Raw genomic sequence first — 21,369 nt, 5'->3', positions numbered from 1 at the left:
GCGCAAAGTGTAGTGCAAATGTGTGTAAAATTGGTGCAAGCAACTACACCAGTTAGCAACATGAATGTTTAAATAGAGGCGTGAGACAGACACAGCTTACACATGTGGCTACAAATGACAGGTGAAACATGGTTACACTGTTAATAATTATCTTTCAGCGTAGCAATTAAGCCCCTCCTTCCCCAAGTCCATAACCAACCCCTGCAAACACACACCTGATTAACCAATCATGTTCAGATACAGGATCCATCACACGTTAAACACCTATATTAAAGTCAAGAAAGATACGGTTATTTTGTGTATTTCGGTCTCTCACTGTCCCAAACAGATTCAAATTTGTTTCACTGTTTCCACATCGATTGTCATGTCTGACCATAAATAGTCCTTTTTCATTCAGTTTCTATGGCCATCACACATAACAGAAATCCACCTACACACACTTAGATATGTAGGATTTCACGAGAGACCATGAACAACACACTTATGAGCTGGTGGGCACTTAGATAATAGCTTGCGAGGTGCCAGAGGCATAAGCCTTTGCAATTTGCTTAAGAATCCAAAACAAAAAGAGTTTATAAATTCAGAAGAATTCAGATGTTTGTTACCCAGTTCCTGTTTTGTCGGTGGGGATCCTAGCACCTAAACTGGTGCCAAATGACTGACATAAGAAATGTTCCCATTGTCTGTCCAGTGTCGGTATTTTTAACAACAAATACAGTGAAAAAAGCTCCCATCATAAGAGCCATTTAACCTTTTTGATTTGTTTTGGTGACAGTTTTGGCATGAGAGTTTTTGGAATAGCATTATATTCCTCTCTCTACCTCTTATCTTCTTTTTTTTTGCAGTCATTTGTGTCACTTCCTGAGTGTCACTTCCTGAGTGTGCCAGTGGCCTCACTTCCTCTGCAGTCCTGCAATAGTTTGTCGATATCTCTCACCACCTGGTCAGCGTCCATTCTGTCACGGTTCACGTCGGGCTCCACCTGCTCCAGAATACACTCCATTTCGCCAGTTGCCTCTTGGCTGATCCTGGAACGGGCCTCTGCGAGCACCTTAGCCACTGGGTCTGAGGGAGGCAAAGGTGGGTAGACCCCCTGGTCTCTGGTTTGTTTGGTTGGTGACAGGTACTGGCCATCAGGAGGCCCGTAGTGGCCGGAGCAGGTGGCAGGAGGAGGTTTGCCTTCAGCTCCGTCGGCTGGGCTTTTTACTGAAGAGCAGGGAGACATGGTGGAGCAGCCCTTGGTAGGACTGCCAGAGGCTGAGGGTACCTCTTGGAGCAGTGGACTGAGGGCACGTTTTGCTTTTAAGTAGGGCTTGACATTGGCTACTAGGATGGTGTGGTCACGCCTCTCTTTTCCAAAGGTGCAGAACGTCTTCTTGCCATTGGGGTTTACAGTCTCGTAGGTCTCTGTCTCTGGCACAGTCTCCATCCCTGCTGGCACAAACATATTGTTGCGGTAGTCAACACCCTCTGCCTGGTTTCCTCCAGCGGGGAACTGGGGCATCCAGCAGCGGTCAGAATGACCCAGTACTCTGCACTCCTCTGTACAATTCACACAATCCTCATCTGCAGATAGAAAGAAAGGAAGGGGATGGATGGAGAAGAAAGTGATAATTATGTCAGTAGTATGCATAGAATAAAGGAAAGCCACACAGCGTGAGGGTAATAGAATCATAGTACCATCAAAGGAAAGCCACACAGTGTGAGGGTAATAGAATCATAGTACCATTATAAAACTAAACTGTACAAAGAGCTGGAGCCCAAAGTTAACAAAACTAGAGCTGAACCTAATGAAATTATGTAAAAAAGGATGAGCCAGCTACAGCTGTCCCATTCCAAACACACATACACACACACACACAAACACCCTTTTCCAAGAGACTGGGGGACACCTGCTAGCATTTTCCAAAGCTCTGATCAAGGGGATGGCAGAGCATACAGAAGGGTTGGGGAGAAAGCGAGAGAAAAACAACAACAGTTGAGGTTTGGCAAAGGCATAGTGCCGTTATCATAAATTCATGTCAGTGGGCTTTGAAGCCCTCCCTAGACAGGGAGGCTGTGCCAAATGGCTTGTGCTTTCTCCCTGTGTGTTTGTGCCTGTTTATTTGTGTACTGATACTTGATGTTGATGTATGTGCGCGTATGTGTGTATTAGTGTGTGCATGTGTATCCCTCTTTCATCTCTATTCAGAGGGATGCACACACTCTGGCTGATTATTGGAGTGTTCATGCCTGTGTCAAACAGATCCAGAACTCGGTTAAAAAAAAAATAATAAAATAAAAAGAGGAGTCTATTTTTTCTCCTCTTGGGCGTGAAGTGAAAAAAGAAGCATCTGTTGTCCCATAAATGGAACATTTCCATTGGCCGGATGGGATGAAACCAAAAGAAGACAAGAAGATGGGATCCTAACAGTTGGGACTATACGAATGAAATTGGTACAACTCATTCCTTGTTTGCCATCCACACATCAGCCAGTGTGCAGTAATCAGTAAGTGGTCAGTGAATGATAACAAGATATGAAAGATATTAAAACCCTGATTGTGTGTCATGTTTGGCACTAGCCTGGTCTTACCAGACTCTTGTACATTTCATTTGTATAGAGAGTCTGGCCACTCTCCGATGACAAGTGTTAACTTCCTTGAAGGCGGGTACTCTGTTCTGCCCAGAGCCACACCGGTAGCCTGGCTCCGCCCTCCTACGTTCTGCTTGGTAGGACCAGGCTAACAAGAGGGGAGACGATAACAACTATCGGTTTAGCATCGCTAGTGTTAGCCTTAGCTTAACTCCTTCAACACTAATGGAGCGAGCTGGAAAATCTACCTTTTCCTGATCCCCGTGGGGGAAGAGGGCCACAACATCATGGCCACCAACAAAACTCACCAAAGATTGTTCTTGCTCGGGATTTAACTTCTGGATATTCGGCAGCGGATCTTTTTCCGTTGCCATAACAGAACTGGCCAAAGGTTACCAAACCTCAACATCATCGTTCTCAACCACTCCGTCCGTTTGCTGATTGGACCGGTAAAAATTTGACAGGAGAAAATCTGTGAATATACCTCAGACCCAGACGGAGGACTGAAGAAAAATGAAAATTGAGCAGAAGTACGTAGGAGGGCAGAGCCAGGCTAGTTTGGCACGGATTTAGCATGTGAAAACAGACAATTTGCACATGCTACTTGACACATTTCAGTATTCCGCCTTTACAAAGCCCCTCCAATCATTCCATTAGTTAAAAAAGTGTAAACTCAACAAGGTAGAGGCTAGACAAACACAGGAACGCAATAAAAACAACAGCATTTAACACTGCTCTCCAGTAAAATCCAAAGGTTGCTTGCACAGGCTTCCAAACAAATGCAGCAGCTCAGGCCAATTTGCATATTGGTTTTGAGATATGAAATGCATCTCTGCCTGTTTGTAGAGCCAAACGTGGCAGACAAACAGCACACTTCCAATTTCTTATAGCAATGAAACACTTGATATTTTGCTAAAATTCACTTTTTGGAACAAAACAAACTGCAACAAAACTGAGGCAGCTTTCTTTGTTAAGAGGAATTAGGCAAGTCTATTCATAGGAGCTTAATTTCAGCATTGTTGACGTTTGTATAGCCCAAGGAAATTTTCACTTGCACAAGTTGCAGACAACAATATTTTAGCAAAAACATAGTTATAGACTGAGCAATTATGTGCTTTTATAATGAGCAGCAAACAACTTGTTTCACCTTTCAACTCCCTTGCTGAATGTTAATGGTTTAAACCTTGATTCCTCATGATGAATCTTTGTCCTCGTTCAGCGTGGGACCAAAACCACATTTTAAATCAATGTAATTTGTCCTCCAGTAACATGCCTGTTGGTGGTTTGAAGTCTAAAAACAAAGTCAGTAGGTGAAAACTATTGCCAACTAAATGTGAGAAGACAACAACATGATTGCTAAGAGCTGTAGAACCACACCATCAATTCCATTATGTGATGCATGGTCCTTTACAGTATGGTGAGAGTGCTGCTGTAAAGACCACAAGATGGGGCCTAATACAATCTTTCATTGATGCAAATGAGTGGACAGAGTGGATGTGAGTGCACTTGGCTAGGCTGTCTTTGCTGTGTTGCGGGTCAGCAGCCTAGATTCCTGAGAGACTGCCCTCCTAAGCTGTAGAGATGAGCTTAACACTTCACAAATGTTTGAAGAAGCCAAACAGCGCTTGGCAAAGAGAGCCTGACATTTCCCATGTCGAGGCAGTCATCTGAAGAGGAAGGAAGGTGAGCTGGAAAGCCAAGGCCAGGCCACTTTGAGATGGACTACATTTAAATGGTGTGGGGGTGAATGAATTCCTCTGCAAACACTAAGAAGCATTTTGCCTGCGTGTGCCTGCGTTTACGGGCGAGTGATTCGAGATTTGAGTGAGAAAATACAAACAACATGTCAAAGCACTAAGATTGATGATTTGGACGAAAGCTTGAACATAAATTACACAAACTTGAATACACTGTCCATCCAGAACACACCATTATTGTAATCCATCACCAAGCCACAAAATATAGACCCTACGTGTAACCAAGCTTAACAACTGGACAGCAACTGGCTTCCACTCACCCCCTTTTGCATGCATTCCAGACACAGACAATTAACTTAGCCCCTAAAATGTCTTCATTCTCTCAGAGGTGATTGTCTGTTCACCGTGTGCATATGAAAGCATGAATAATCCATGCAGACATATTTCCCTCTATTTAGTTGGAGGAAACCTCTGATAGATTATTTATGTCTCAGCTGCACGTTCAACCTTGAGGCGTTCTCCTCATATCTACGCTTTACAATATGACAGATGAGAGCAAGGGTGACATTCATCTGCCTTCCCCCCCCCCCTCCCTCTCTCTTCACCATGGCTTCACCAGCTCTCTGGGATGGGCAACAAAGACACATTTGCCTGTGATGATTTGGCTACCAGAGGCATGCTCACTCGCTCTCTCTCTCTCTCCAGCGTCCCTCTCTGCTCTTGTCCAAGATAAATTACACTGATAGATAAACTTAAACATGCAATCATTTATCACTATTTGATTCACCTCTCGGTCAATGATTTGATAAGGTACCATGATGAAGCACACTAATAAGAAGCTTTATTCATTATTTTTGAATATGCAATAAATCATTAAGAAAAATAATCATATTACCATATTATCTATCACCAAATACGCTTTACTATTTCTCCATCACTAGAGACTCACTGTTATGTTTTACCTTGATATCCTGTTAGTAGATGTCCTCAATTTATCATGGGGTTATTTTTTCTTTTTTTGAAAGCATCATTGCTTTCCTTTTTCAGTTAAAACTATTTGTAGGTATATGTTGTAAAATCAAAAACCTCAAGATAGCTTAAATCTCTAGATATCAATCTGTGTGTACCGCAGTATTTTTATCTTTTGTGTTCACTCTTTTATCATGTTAGCAATCCTGGCCATTGATATTGTAGGGCTAAAGGAAAATGTGTGCTTAATTCTCATCCTACAAACAAGGCTTGAAAAGGACAGTACGTATTCTAACCACATTAGCCCTGAACTAAATTGGAACAAATGAAAATGAAAGGGGACGATGAGAATGATATGCAGAGAGAATTTGATATTACTCAGTATAAAGCGTGACCAAAACATCTTAGACATCAGAGAGAAGAGAAGAGGCAAGCTTCAGCACCATTTACAAGAAAGTGTCATTGAAGATCGAATTGCCCGGTTAGGAGGTTGACACTGTTGATGTTCGTATCGTTACAGCCCTATTGTAGACAGTTGACCTAAATCCCTGATTGAAATCAGATATTTATTACACCTCTATTGCCAACAAAAAAAGTTTAATTAACTCCACACACTCTTTTGTATTTGTGGCTGCTTTTGTTAACATTGAGAAGCCAGAGCTATCTTACTACCTCTGGCAGGGTTAATTGCCTTGCTTCAGGGCAAAATAGCAAGGACAGCTATGTACCTGCCAGTTATCTTTACTGCTAAAAGCACATGAAACAGATATAAAAGTAGCTAAGCTGCTTTTAAGGTGAACCTGCCCCACGTATTTCATTACATTGTGGTATTGTCTCAAGTTTTACCAATGATTCTGCAACATTTTTTGTGGAAAAAAACACCTTAGTTACCTTGTTTAAAGCCATTCTAGAGTGGTATAGAAAGACAGCAGGAAGAGATTTGTGCCAGTTCTCATTCAAATTCAATGAGCTAAGCTGCTTGACTCTGATTGGCTAACAGCTATCCAATGAGAGCCTGGCTATCAGCATCCTTTACTGAGCGCAAATGGGCGAGTTCATGAATAGTAATGAGCTCAGGCAACATGACTTCAGACTGACCAGCTTTTGTAATTGGAGGTTTTGCTTTTGTAATAGGAGGTAGCAGTTTATTTTCACATTCACGACATAACACAAACACATATTGACCTAACATAGTTCAAAAAATGCAGTAGTAAAAACTGTTTTGTGTGGCAGGGCACCTTTAAAAAATCTGTGAGCAATAGCAAGGACACACAGTGTCAAAGAAACCTTAACGATTTCAGTAAGACCCTTAAATCAGCAACATTACAAAAAAGAAAAAAATGATGCCGGTTCCCGGTGTTATTTGTCAACATCAGTTGCTGCCGTAACGACACCCGAGGTGAAATGGGCCAGTGAAAACTAAAAAAAGATGAGTTAAGGATTTGTTAATTACTTTATGAACCAATGAGATGCATTATTTAAATTGCAAAAATCTGTCATCACATGTATCTCTTTTATGGGACTGGGACATTTTTAGAGGCAGTTCTTGTAGAATAAATAATGAATTATTAAGAATTAAGAACTCCATTTAAATGCAGGTAATGGCTGTTCAATGTTTTCGAAACAGTAGAAGGCAAAGGCAAAACTGAGAACTACATCTATTGTGCATTTAAATTGCATATGCCCTGTACCTACAGTATATGTGTCTGTAAGCATGACAATGAATGTGCAACACATTTTCACTCCTAACGCGTCCAAAAAAATAGCTTGGTCTTTGGCATTTGTTACTCACGCAAAAAGTCTCCTTCCACAATTTTCAGTCTTTCAAACTACTCGCCGCCATTGTCACTCTAAATACTACGTCACCTAACAGTACTGCAGTCGAGCTACTAGGCCTGTTCGAGATGAGCAGCGCCTCGACTGTAAAGAGGATAGGCTATCCGCTATCACAACTCCACTTGACATGATTCACAACCCAGTGTTCACTGTAAAATGTCAAGATGGAATGAGGTTGATATTAAAAAACTCCAATAACCCAACGGGGTGAGGAATAAATAGTGAAGGACAAAAACAAACATAATACAGTTACACCCAGTGGACTTTATTTTTAAAGTGTGTGTTCTGCTGTCATTTAGCTAGTAATCATGGTATAAAAATCCTCAATAAACAGACACTTTTTAATCACCATCTCATATCATGAGAGTTATCAGTATCGTGAAAGCTCCGTCTGCCGTTTCAGCATCACAGCAACTGTGTAGGGGCTTCTCCTGCAGAGCTGTAAAATGCCTCTCATTCCCTTCCAATTTCTAAAAAGAAAAATGCCCCTCTGTTTCCCTTCCAGAAAAAAGTATTTTACTAAATTAACACTCAATTAATGAGGGCCACGGGCCACATAAAATAACACACAGGTGGGCAAGAAGGCACAAGGCTCTCTGGTCACCATTCCAGAAATCCGAGGTTGGAATTTTGCCTCACCTCGATTACATTTTTTAAACTCTCAGGGGGGAAGCTTTCAGTATGCTGCGTGAACGATGTGCACCTAAACCTGTGAGTGTAAAAATGTGCCTGTGTATCAGTGTGTGTCATAAAGCATGGTGTGATTTCCCTAAACACCCTTTTCTCCCTCCAGACGCCTGCCCCCCTGGCCCTACATGCCCATCCCTTCTCGCTTTATTACCCAGCCCTGTGATTAATGTCCCTCTGTCACACACCGCAGATCCTGTGGTGGGAGGGAGAGAGGAAACAAGACCGAGCTGTACAAACATAGGCTATTGCTAGCAAAGCAGCAGCAGCAGCAAGCGGAACACACAAACGTAGTGTGATAGAGTATTCATTAAGTTCAAAAAGAAGGTGCAAGAAAGTAAAAAGCTGCAAACACATAAGAATTCAGCATCCATCACAGGAGTGACTCATTTTACATTACATTTTATCAGGCACACCTGGCTTGTCATTAGACAGTTCTAGGAGTTCCTAAAGTAGCCTACGAGAATACAGAACGATCTCCAAGATAATAGGTGTGTGTGTGTGTGTGTGTGTGTGTCGAGGTTGTATGTCGTGAATATCCCCCAACCCACCCACAGTGGACAGGAGGAAAGGCAGCTGACGAATTGCGCCGAGCATCTGTGACAGACCATGACCGCACCTGTTCACCTGAGGGAGCTCACAGTGTGTGTTTGTGTGTGCACGCGGAGTGTTATGGTGTTTTTAATCTCCTCGCCTACTGTTATCTAGCCCAGCTGATCCATGCAACCCCCTCTCCCCACATTCTCAGCCAATCATGATGACTAAATATTTGAACTGCACAGATGAGAGAGTCTCCACTCTGACTGAGCCTAATGTTGAGTAAATATCTTATGACTTCTTAGGCCCCCAGTCTACCAAACAAGCGTTCTCTGGGTGAAAAGACGTGTGGTGTATGTCGGAAATTTCTGATTTTGGTTTCTAAAAAAAAAACAGTTTAAGCAGTGGGCAGGAGGGCAGATTTGTCCTGGGGCTATATACAAAAAAAAAGCTTTCATTGAATATGGTATTCACTGTTGAGGTAGAGCTTACGATTTCCAGTTTTTGAATTTGTGGAAATGACAATATAAAAGAACTGCTGTTTTATTATGAAAGTCTGCTTTGTTATTTATTCTGCTGTAAATTTGGTTTTACAATGACACGGACCCAAAGGAATCAAAAAGTTATATTTCTCATCACTTCAGATATAGAGCAGGTTGTTTCATATTCCTTTCTCCTTACGTAGCATTGCTGTGGTGAAAACGAGAACATTACTCAAGTGTATTACTGAATCTGATATTGTTATGATTCCAAAGCAGAGCGGTGCTGGGAAAGCAGGTTCTTCTCTACAGTTGCAAGTCTGTATTGTAAACTTTATTTTAAGAGGTTGCAATACAATAGTTTCTCAATGAAAATGCTGTTGTGGTGTAAGCAACAGTTTGCTGTGGGACCTGCATTTTATACTGGCCTACTTAAAATCTATTAGCAACACTACATGGCGCACATGATGTGATATGAAATGGTAAATTGGCATCACAGCACACAGCCAATAAAATGTATCAAAATAGTAGCTGTATCCAAATTAAAACACTTTTTACATTATATTATAAATTGTTGTTTGGCGTCCAATTATTGATTCAAGTATGGCTGTGTGTTGAGGGAATAGGTCTGGATTGTTTTATGCAGTGGGTGGCTTAGCACAATGAGAAGGATACTTCTCTCCAGTGTAATAGCTTTTATCACAGTGGGAGGCAAGAGAATACCGATGCATAGCAGGAAACGCTTGGCAGTAGCGGTGGGGGGGTGCCCGGTGGCTGGCAATGCCTAGACTGAATCAAGGACATGTATCTCAGGATCAAACACGTCCTCTCTTCAGGCGTTCCTTCACAAACTGCAGGCCCCTCCATCAGCTAATGCCTGGCTAAGTTCTTCAAAGAACACCCTGAGGAGAGAGTATTTATGCATAGGAGAGAGAGGGATAAAACCACAAAAGCAGGAGGAGGAGGAGCATAAGCTCATATTCAAACAAACACACAAAGCCCAATCAATGATGAGCAAGCAGGGCTGTGTGCTATGGGTGACAAGAAAGGTCTGTGGGTTGTAGAGATGATGGACATCTGGACAGCTATGACGGTGTTCTTAAACAGCACTTTTCTTTTAACAAAAGCAGCAATGAGGGCTCTAAAATGCAGAATGAGGTCCTTATAAATACAAATTAGTTTGCAAGTGACCTACTTGGTTATATAAAGGCTGCCGGATGTGTGTGTGTGTGTGTGTGTGTGTGTGTGTGTGTGTGTGTGTGTGTGTGTGTGTGTGTGTGTGTGTAGGTGTGTTTTTGCCTGTTTGTGTCTTAACAGGGCGAAACATAATGTACACTTTGCCCACTTTGAGTCAATGTGAGGGCAAATTAAGGGCATATTGATAGTTGTGATGTTAATTTAAAGATACATGGATTTATGTAAAAATCCATCATAACATAAGTAGCCTTGCATCACACGTTCCCACTACATAGGAATGGTGTTCTCTTTTATCTGTTGACAATCACACTTCAGACACTTCAGAAACAAAACTAGCAACCTCAACAAAAAGGTTCAACAGTAATGATTAGCCACAGGAATTAATTCAAGGCCAAAAAGCAATGACTACAGGCAAACTGATGTTTATATGTAACCACATCTGTCATGTGTGACAACAGTCCTCAGAAGGTTCCCACCGCTGCGTTAGAGCAGGTTATTCAATGTTCAAAGTAGTAAGTGTTCTTCATATAGCTGCTTTCACTGCTGGACAGAAATAAAACTGTGTTCTTTTGTTGTTGTTGTGCATACACAACTCCGAGGATTCACTGTTCACAGCAGTCAGAAGCCCTCAGATATTGCAAGGTCAGTCAAGAAAAGATCCTTGAATGAGCCAATCAAAAAACCTGAGCATCTTTCAAACCTGCGACTTCAGACCTTGTATAATTCACATTTCCTCTGGCTACAGCTTACTCTTTAACCCCTCTTTCTCTAATATAAATAGTTTAGCAATACAGTGATATACTTTAATATATGCAAATAATGTATGACGGACACATAACTGTCAGCTAATACAATTTACCATATCTATATATCATATACTAGATTTTTCCATAAATAAATCAAAAGCTGAACTAAACTTGGATGTTAAATCCAGATTAAATTTGGGTGTTTAAAAAGCCGCTAGGGACCCCAAATAGAAGAGGAATGGCACAAGCGCCCATATAAAATGTGCAAATCTTTACAAATAATCGCTCACAATATTATTTGCTTATTACATATATATATCTATAAATACCACATACATATAAGATATATAGATTACCCTATATATAGATATTAAAAAATCTAGTTTTACTATTTATGTACACAAACACAGCAAAAAAAATCTAAAAGAAATACAACTTTATTATAGTCTATTTACATGTTAAAAGATTTTATCCCAACGTATTTTGGGCCTTAGTGAGTGAGATTTGTGAAAGCCCAGTATCAGCAATTCTAAATGGTATTCTAAGCTCGTCTCTACATGATACAAATGCAGTAAACAAAACCCACTCAGTGTATTCACAAATGAATACAGACTCCGGGTTGTACATTTAGATAAAACAAACCTGTATACAAAATAAAAATATGTATTTACCCTATAATAAACAGGCACACATTGCCAACTCGTGCACTACATACACACAAAACAATGCATGCACACGAGAATGTGATCCTATATATTACTGATTTAAACAGTGTCCAAATTATTGAACATAAAATAATGACAACAGCTAACAAAATAAGCACGCTGCAGAGCCTACTTTTAAAATAGGATTAGGTGGTGGTTAGCAAGATGGAACAAAGAGACGCAGATAGTGACAGGTCAATAGCATATTGCTACCTTCACCTGGAGAGATACATGGAGGGTGGCACAAAGGGTGGCAATAAGACAAGAAGGGGACTTATTAGAAGATGAGGCGAGCAGTGTGGTGAATCAGTGGCTAATCCTCCGTTTCCTCTAAGCCTGTGTAATTAGGACATGGGGGAATGCACCGTGACAGGGGATGCTTCTGGACCGCCTTGCTTTTTTTCATCTCTTTTGTTTATTTCTTCCCTCTTTAGCCTGGGTTTATGGCAGTTTGTCATCTAAATATAGCATGCATGTGTGTGTCTTATCTTTATTGTGTGTGCATCGCCGCATGTTCACTCATAAGCAACATAAACAGACACAGCATGCCTGCACCATGTTTTCTTTGGACTCACTACTACTTACTGTTTGCAGATGTGAATGAGAGTGCACTCTTTTTTTTGCTGCTTTAGTCGCTGCATGACACCCTCAGATTGTATTTGGGCATATTTGCTGGAATCAAATGAGCTGTTTCAGTCAAAAAACACTACCTTCACCACACACACACACACACACACACACACACACACACACACACACACACACACACACACACACACACACACACACACACACACACACACACACACACACACACACACACACCTAAAAATACAAAACACATATATATTCGAAGGGTTCCTACAACTGTAGCACATGAGGAGAGAGTATGGACCAGACATGAGACCAGAAAGGCTGATCAGCATCTTTGTGTATGTTAATAGCCTTAATCTACTTCCTTGCCCCAGTAGGCAGCAAGGAAAGTTGCCTTGGCCCATTTAGAGAGACAGTGAGCGTAGGAAAGAAAGAGAGAGAGAGAGAGAGAGAGAGAGAGAGAGAGAGAAAGAGAGAGAATCTATGACTCACCAGCTCATTACAAAAATCCTGTTTCCATCCAGGGAGAAAACAGGTTTAAAACACCCTATTAAGGGAAGAATGAAGGGAAACCTTTTGTTGCTAATGCACAGAGGGTCGTCTTTTGATGTCTTTTACTCTAACAGTTTTTTTTTTTTACATTCTAACCATACTGCTTCACTGATGCTATTTCCACCACTTTAGATTTAGAGCCTAAAATGAGACGCCATGGCCCTGTCCTTAAAACTGGCCTAAAACAAGGATAAAACATCCGGCATTATGGAGGCTTCATTCCGATGATCCATACAATAACAAAAAGATCTATACATCCACACAGTACAATCCTGTCACATTTGCTGAATCAAATCACTTCCTCGTATTGTCTCTCTCTGTGTGTCTGCCTCTCTGTTTGTCGCTCTCTTTTGAACAAAAGGGATTTGAACAACTCAGGGTGTCATGGCTTTGTGCAAGTAATCATTCCCATGTGTACCGGTTTAGCGGGATTAGGGAAAGTGCTTCTGATGCTCTGTCTCAACAGAACCATTACGGCAATACAACACAAACAGTATAGAGCAGCATTGTTCTTACCATTGCATTAAAGTTCTGGGGTATTAAATGACCTTGACCAATTTTTAGTGTTGAGTTTGTTTATTTAGAATGAAGGTGAGCTTTAAGACATGAATAAATTCATCAAAATCATTAAAAAAAAAGGGGAAAAAGGAAAATTCTGTAAGCTATATGCTTATTTGACAGCTTGCTACCACTAGCAATAGCTCCTTCTTAGTGGCCGAATCATGACAAACTCAATAAAAACTGGGTAGGTAGCTAAAACATCCCAAGAGGCTTGACAATTGAGTCTAATGCAAACCATGATGGGGCCAAAACATAGAAGAATTAATTAGTCATGGCGGGTGCTGACTTAGAGTTGAGTAAAATGCTTTAGACAGCAAAGTAAGATATTGGAAATCGTGGTTTTAATATAAGTACAAACAGATTGATCAGCATGCAGGTGATTTGTAATTAGAGCTGGACAATATATCAAAATGATATCGATATCGTAATACAAGATTAGATATTGTCTTAGATTTTAGATATCATTATGTCGTGATATGGTATGTAATTTTATGAATTTACCAGACTATTCTAGCTGTTTTAGTATTTGCCTTTAACCACTTAGTCATTATATCAACAATACTGATGATTATTTGTAAATAAACTCATTGTGAAAATATTCTGTGAAAGCAGCAATAGTCAAAGTATTGATATCAAGGTTTTATCCAAAAAATAATTGTGATATTTGATTTTTTCCAAATTGCTCAGATCTATTTGAAATGTTATCTTTCAGATTCAATTATGCAGATTGGGATGCATACTGTACCACCACCAGAACCTCCAGTATTTCTTGGAAGAACAGCTGTGACACTGAGGAAGTGTTGCATACTGACTGTATATATAACTTTGCAAAAAGGGTCTGAGCTTACGCACATACCTGATGTTACACCAGACAGATGGTTTCAAACAGCCTAAAAATTTCTTCCACTTACTGGAACGCATAGAATCAGGTATTTTCACCATTATTTGTGTGTAAATCACATAGAAATATGGACTGTATTCCCTTTTGTAAAACATTGGGAATGTCACATCTTGAACAAATGTATGGCTAATTAATAATGTACAGCATCATCTCTACAAAAAAAAGTATACTGTAAGGTCAAATCACTCAACTTTTTTGATCTTTGTACGGTACATGACACTGATACTGTGTGAAGTATCAAACTTTCAATCAATCGTATCATCACAGACTCTAATAAAACGGGATTGCCCCAGGACTGACTCCCTGGGTGCTACATCTGCCAAGAGACGGAAAGAAGTGTGAAGACACACCAACTGTCATACCTGCCACGGAGCACACCAATCTAAATAATCCTCAGGCACATGCATGTATCAGACTAATACATGCAATAAGAAAACTGTACACTTTAGCATGTAGGCATTTGATCAATTGTGCCAATGAACAGCAGTGTTGCTCCCCTAAGGATATTGGCGGGTGTTGAACAGAGGCTAAGTGGAAAGGTGGAAAGAGGTAGGTTGAGTCGATGGTGTTGGCTTTCTCAGCCCCGGGGCCTAACACATTTAGAGAGCTAACTGACACACTTTGGATGTATTAGCCACAGTGAGCCCTGCCAACCTCTCCTCTATTTCTGCTACACCACCTCCTCCTCCTATCGCCGTCTGTCTGTCACTACAATCTCCTCTCCACGCAAGACTGAGGAACATGCCTAGTGTTTCAGCAACATTGCTTTAGCATTGATGTTCCACCGTGCCCCAGCCAAATTGGTGTTTGCAGTCTAGACACTGGTTGCTTGCGTCTCTGTATGGATAAACATGCACACACACTAACACTCTCACTCGTCTGTTTATAAGTATGATTAGATTAAAAGAAACTGAAGGAAAGGCAATAACGGTCTATTAGTCTACCCTTCAGGAGGGATAATCATTTCAAATAGAAATGTGTTTTTCATCTCACTATCTAATTTCTACTTTCTTTGCCTCTCCATCTGTTTCACTCCTGAGACTGGTAGGTTATGAGCACAAGGCTTTACAATAGGCAGGGTTCAAGTCCAGGCCGCTGCAATAAAACACAAATAAATAGAAATATTTAGCAATAAATACCTCTCAGACTTGGCTTGTGAAAAAGGAAACCCAAAGGCTAGAGGACCCCAGTTCTATTTGACAGATATTTGCATTGAATTTGAAGGTGAGAAAAACAAACTCTCCTCAAACCATGTTGTTGCCTCATTCTATGTTGTGGGGGGTTTAAGATTAGGGTCAAAGATTAGAGGGCTTACACAAGATAAGAATAGGATTAAAAGAGCTCAGAGATGTAAAATTACAGATCAGAGAAGTGGTGAAAACACACCTGAATTGTAAACAAACTCATCACACGGTAGCCACCTGTCCTAGTCGACAATCCTGGCATCATGGAGGGGGGAGGGATTGGGGGAACAAAACAATGTATTACTGATGAGAGACAGGGGAAGTGAATAATATAGAAGCAGCATCCAATATTCCAGAGATGCATTCAGCACACATCACAGGATGCCTCTGCAGTAAGTCTGTTAGATTTGGGATTATTGGACTCCAGAGGGGCCTGGACACACATGCAGGCACACACACAAACACGTGTACACACCCACACACCCACACACACACACAAAATCCACACGCACAACTCCGCCTGATAAGATTCACAACCCAGGCTAGCAAAGCACTGCAGCGCAGAGTATATCTATTCTAGTAACTCTCCACAGTAGACCTCTCTACTGCAGCATGACAATGTGATACAACATGTAGTAAGTCGGTAAAGGCAGTTGGTGTAATTCCTTACAAGTCCAGTAAATGCTGGACTGCTGCTAGTTGGTTTGAGTGCAAGATTTCCATGAATGCCGTCATGTGTATCAGATGGTTTGGACAAGTTCTTTATTTTGCTTGTCAAATTACAAAGCACATGCCCATTAACACACACACACACACACACACACACACACACACACACACACACACACACACACACACACACACACACACACACACACACACACACACACACACACACACACACACACACACACACACACAGATCCATGCATACGTGCACACACAACCGTAAGTTGCCTCCAAGCTCCAATGAGTTCATGCAAATTACAAAAATGCAAATTCCGGTGGTACGGCTCAGCTGTCCTCGGATGCATTTTGAGGAAAACATGACAAAATGGGGAAAAACTCACAATGAATCTATTTCGTTTAATCTTGACAGAAAGAAAGACTACCTAATCCCAACCCTGACTGACTTTCCACCCCAATGACCAGACTCTCCCCATTCTGCCACCCCCCTCGTGCATCCCCTGCCCTCTGGGCTAAAACCACAGGTGCAGGCAAATGCAAACCACTGGGTGGAAAATGCTCATTGACAGCATTCTGGTGTGTTTGCGATTGGTCAGTGAACAATGAGGGAGTTTCCTGAACCACTTGTCGTGCCGATGGAACAGCTGGACACCAACACCAGACACAGATCAGGGTGGGAAGAGACCATGCAAAACAACAGGGAACTTAAAACTAAAATGAGATTAAGCAGAGCCTAAGATCACTGTCATTTCACAAACTGTGAGTTGAAAAGAACAGAAAAAATTGCAAAGACCACAAACCTAGCTAAAATCTAAAATTATTTGCGAGAAATTTACTACATTTAAATGTTTGGACCACAATTCACATTGCGAATGTGTTTTCTAGTGAACAAGGTGTACAAATGAAATAATCTTCTGTATACCGAAGGACGTGTCTGGTTTTAATGTCACTTGAAATTGGTGTTTTCAAATTCACATTTGTGTAGAAGTGGTCATAATGTAGTAGCTCAAAGCTGAAAAAGGAAGATGGTGGTAATCACCTGTAGTTCAATAGGTCTTAAAATCTGATGTGGTTGCTTGGATACAGCAACAGCAAGAGTGCATGTTCCCCATCAGTCTCACTCTCTGCTATTGTCTGATTCTTCTTTTTTGAGCACAAGCACACAGGCACATAAGTGTGCGCAAGCACAGATCCACAGCCATGTGCACACCCGAACCAGCTCTCATCCACATGATCATCCTGAGCAGCATTATCACAATCTAGGGAACTAGATTATCCCTAGGCTCAAAACTTCATCCTCTTTTATCCCCACTTGGGAGGGGATGAGAGACAGCACAGGGGACCATCAACCAGATTTTCAACTTGTTAATCAAGGCAGATTTTGATCACCTTCAGGGACAGATGGACAACTGTTTTCAAAATATCGTCCTAGAAGGGGCATTATGCTATCGAGGATACTTTCCAGACCTTCACACTGAGTAAGTTTACATGCACACCAATATGCCACTGTCATTCTGAATATGACAATATTCCAAATTTGATACAGGTCATGTAGACAGCATTTTCCGGTTGGATATTTTGGAAAAAGGTCTTTTTCCAAATATAGCATTTTCCTATTAAAAGGTGGGATATTCTGGTATTATTCAGCTTTTAAAAGCATTCTTTGGACATGTATACAGCGCATTTGGAATGTGCGTCTTAATCTGGTTCAAGTTCTAAGTCTACAGCCTGTTTACGGTTTATGGTCAGATCTGTGCGTTGCTAGGGTTTCTGTACACAAACCAACCAGCCAACAGTTTGCAGGGCTGCAGACCAGATAAGAAGGAAAAACACAGCTACCTTTAAACATTATCAAAGACTTGGATATCAACAGGTTTTTGGATGTGCACACACATTGCTATGACGACCTTTTCAAGAAGCTGATGAAAGGAATGAAAGAGGGACGCCGTGTTTGCACGGTCCAACATGTCCGCCGCCGCTGGTGAACTTTGTAAAAAATCTTATTTTGCAAGGCTACGTGTAAATGGGAATAGTAGTGGATTTTCACTTTCTTTAGCCATGTAAACGGCTTAGTCAGAATATCATCTTTTTCAGAATAAGGCCAATAACCGGAATATTATGAGCATGTAAACATAGTCAACGTTTTCCAAGATTCCATATTAATCTCAGTAATGCTTATTTTCTAAAAGTATTTCAGATACAGCTGCAGATATTTAAATAAATATGATGCAATGTGTGGTGCCTTAGAAAAAAAATGTATGTGCTGCATTTCATTTAAAGAGTAATGAGATTCAGTTAAAACTATGTAGTGCTACCCTCTAGGATGCTTTAATTAAGTATTTCAACTTGCTACAACAAAGTCAAACAATAAAAAATGCAAACATGTGTTAATCTGGTTCTAACTGGAAGGAGTAAAATAGAGTATATAGGTTGAGTGTTGTTCTCTTCAGAACTTGTTACATGTAAAAAACATCCAACCATCTACGGCATTGTGGTCTGAATTTCAATGAAGTGTGTGTGAGTAAACCAAAAGAGGAGGGGCAAACTCCCATAAGCTCTGTCTGAAGAGCCATCATACTTAGTTGTTTACGCTGCAAGTCTAAATCTCCATTATAGATCTTTGTTGTGGTTTGAGGTGGGATGTTGAGGTCAGATTGTTAATTGGCTGCTGGTAATTACAGATGAATTTTAAGTTTGCTGACATTGTCCGTTGGGCTTTTGAGACCTGCCTTGCAACTAATGCACCGCAGAGATTACTGCAATGTACACAAAAGTCTCATTCATGCCTACTGAAGCACCAATTAAAGCTTCTTATCTTAAGTCTAACCTGGTTCTCAGCCTGTCATGGAGCCATTGTAAGCATCACGTGTGCGGTATATGATGTATATTTAGTGAATTAAATTATATTTAGGTTGAGTGGGCCCATAGCTTTTTACACATTTAGATCAAATCACACTGTCTTTGCCACACCCCTCTTCATTTAAATATTCTAGCTCAACATTCCTTCACCTCTTCCATCCTTTGATAGTAGCCACAATAGTGTTGTATAGTGCTCTATGGGGCTGCTTCCTGAGGAAGGGAGGCAGAGCAGGGACAATAGCAGCCGCCCAATTAAAGCTGTGTTGGCCTCGCAATTCCTCAAGGTATTGCCATGTGACAGTTTAATTAACCAAGCCCCTTATCTTAATTTAGCAGGATCAAAAAGTAACAAACTGAGGTTATCTGAGAAAAACACTCCCAGTCGCCATCCTTGCATACTCCCCAAGACACACACATTCTCATTCTCTCTCTCTCTCTCTCTCTCTCTCTCTCTCTCTCTGTCACTGTGAGAAAGCTATGATACAGTGCCACATGTATGACAGAAATATTTGATGAATTCATACAGCTAGCTTTAATTGCAATCCACACAGATACCACAAAGCGCTATTAATTGGGTGAAAATGCTTTAATGCATGTTCATTACAGCTGCAGAGGTCTGATGACAGCGACATACTTGTCTACACTTTGGTGAGTGTGTGTACATGTGACTGGGTTCAAGCATGTCCAACTAGGGTATGTGTTCATGTTGACAGGTTTTTCTTTGGAATTTTAAACTGGTGGCTTACTAGGTGCAGGAAGCCGGGCACCATGCTACTTAAGCCAATATCCCATGGAGCCTGCCTGCTGTCCTGCCTCTCTTCATCCGTCCATCCATCTATGATGAGCTCTTTCTTCTCATTATCTTATCACTCATTAACTGGTTGCCATCTTCCTTCCTCTATTGTGGCCCCAGGGCTCCAAACATATTTTTTTTACTAAAAGCACTATAGCCCATAACTGAAAATTTTAGGGACACAGGCAGAATATTTCAGAGCGCAAGCCTTAAATCAACCCCAACCCAATTTTTCACATTTCCCTTATTTTAACTGTATTACTAATACATGATTTATAATGCTAATGCAATTACTATGAAGAAAGGAACTACAATGTGCTGTTTTACTTTACTTCACATTTTAATTGAATGGTGCTTAACAAATGCACATTCAAAAATGTAAACAAAGTAGTATTACTGTAAACGTACTGCATTACCGCCTCAGCCCCTTACAGGCTCCTTCCTTCTCTTTTTTTGTTAAAACTAAAATAGTAATCATATCTAAGGTGTTGAACTTCCAAGGAAAAAGGAACACCTAGTGTGGAAAAGATTGAGTGATGGGTGAGCCAGAGACAGAGGAGCTCATGGCACTCAAAACACACAAGCACTATTTGTTTTGATGAAGTAAATCGTTATATATTTGATCAGCAACTGCATATTTATACTCAAAAATAATGTAACAGGCCTTTTGCTAATGGCCAGGCAAAGCAGCCCATGTGATTTGTTTTGTTTTTGTCATAGAAGTGGTCTCCAGTCTCTGCTGTCACATCACCACCTATCACTCCCAGGTGAGGAAGCTGTACCACGGTGGGTGGCAAATGTCACAGCTAACATTAGCATTGATGTAAAAATGCAAATAAATCAGTGCATCTTTCACCATGGCTGACTTTTACGTATGAGGAGTAGGGACACCACGAAAGCAAAACACACACACACACACACACACACACACACACACACACACGCACAAGTGTGGATGATGTTAACCACCCAGTTGACTTATTCTTAGAATCCACTTATACTTATTTGAGTTTATGTATTTAATTCATGTGTAAGCCCTACTATTATTGCTCTTTATGCCATTTCAGATATCAAATTTGTCTTATTTTTTCACAATTGTGATCCCCCTGTCTACTGCAATCGCATAAACCACATCTCCTCTCAGTGTTTTATTCCCTCTTCTTCAAATTCTCCATTATCTATAGCACTGCAGGCAGTGGATGAAAGGACATTACTAGTTATGGTTGAGCAGAGAAGAAGTCCTGATGCCTTGGACAGGCCGGGCCCATTTATCTCTCTGGTTCTTGATGCAGTGTAACATGGGGAAACAATGCCCCAGGGCACCACAAATATTCACTCACATCAGCAAAGGAAACAGGCGGGACAAAGCGGCCCTTCGCTTGTATCTTACGATTCAGTGGAAGTTGTGCTGAATTCAGTGTTTAGGGAAACTTTCAACAGGCATTCTATTTTAACATAATCAAAGCTGAACAAATCCCCCAATTTCAAACAATCTGCCACCTGGAGTTTTTCAATTAATAATGTTGCTGCATCCGCTGTAGCATTACTGGGCACAACATTGTCAAACCACAGCATTGAGTGATCCAAATAACTGCACACTTACAGATTCCGTATTTCCATTGGATTAACATTTGTAAATTATACATTGTCAGCAGCAAAGTTTCCACTTGTACTGAGCGCAGAAGGTAGAGAATGGTACACAAAATATGAAAAGTGCGCCAATCAGTTTGTTAATTTAAAGTAAGTGTTCTGGTATTCCAGTAAAAAGTAAAAAATGGCAGTAGCATTTAGAACACACACACACACACACACA

General features: G+C 40.8%; 1 protein-coding gene across 3 annotated transcripts in view; it reads right to left on the bottom strand.

Annotated features, from left to right (window-relative positions):
* Positions 1-315: 315 nt before the first annotated feature.
* Positions 316-21,369, bottom strand: part of pcdh17 (protocadherin 17) — a 58,064-nt gene continuing 37,010 nt past the window's right edge. For all 3 annotated transcript variants that reach the window (XM_032513995.1, XM_032514001.1, XM_032513985.1), the window contains exon 5: positions 316-1,566. In XM_032513995.1, coding sequence (XP_032369886.1) covers positions 869-1,566 — 698 coding nt within the window. In that variant the 3' untranslated portion in view covers positions 316-868. The remainder of the gene's footprint in view (positions 1,567-21,369) is intronic.

The sequence above is a fragment of the Etheostoma spectabile genome, chromosome 1 (genome assembly GCF_008692095.1).
Source record: "Etheostoma spectabile isolate EspeVRDwgs_2016 chromosome 1, UIUC_Espe_1.0, whole genome shotgun sequence".
NCBI classification, from domain to species: Eukaryota; Metazoa; Chordata; class Actinopteri; order Perciformes; family Percidae; genus Etheostoma; species Etheostoma spectabile.
Note: the sequence above shows the minus strand (reverse complement) of the source record. Positions and strands in the feature narration are given on the sequence as shown.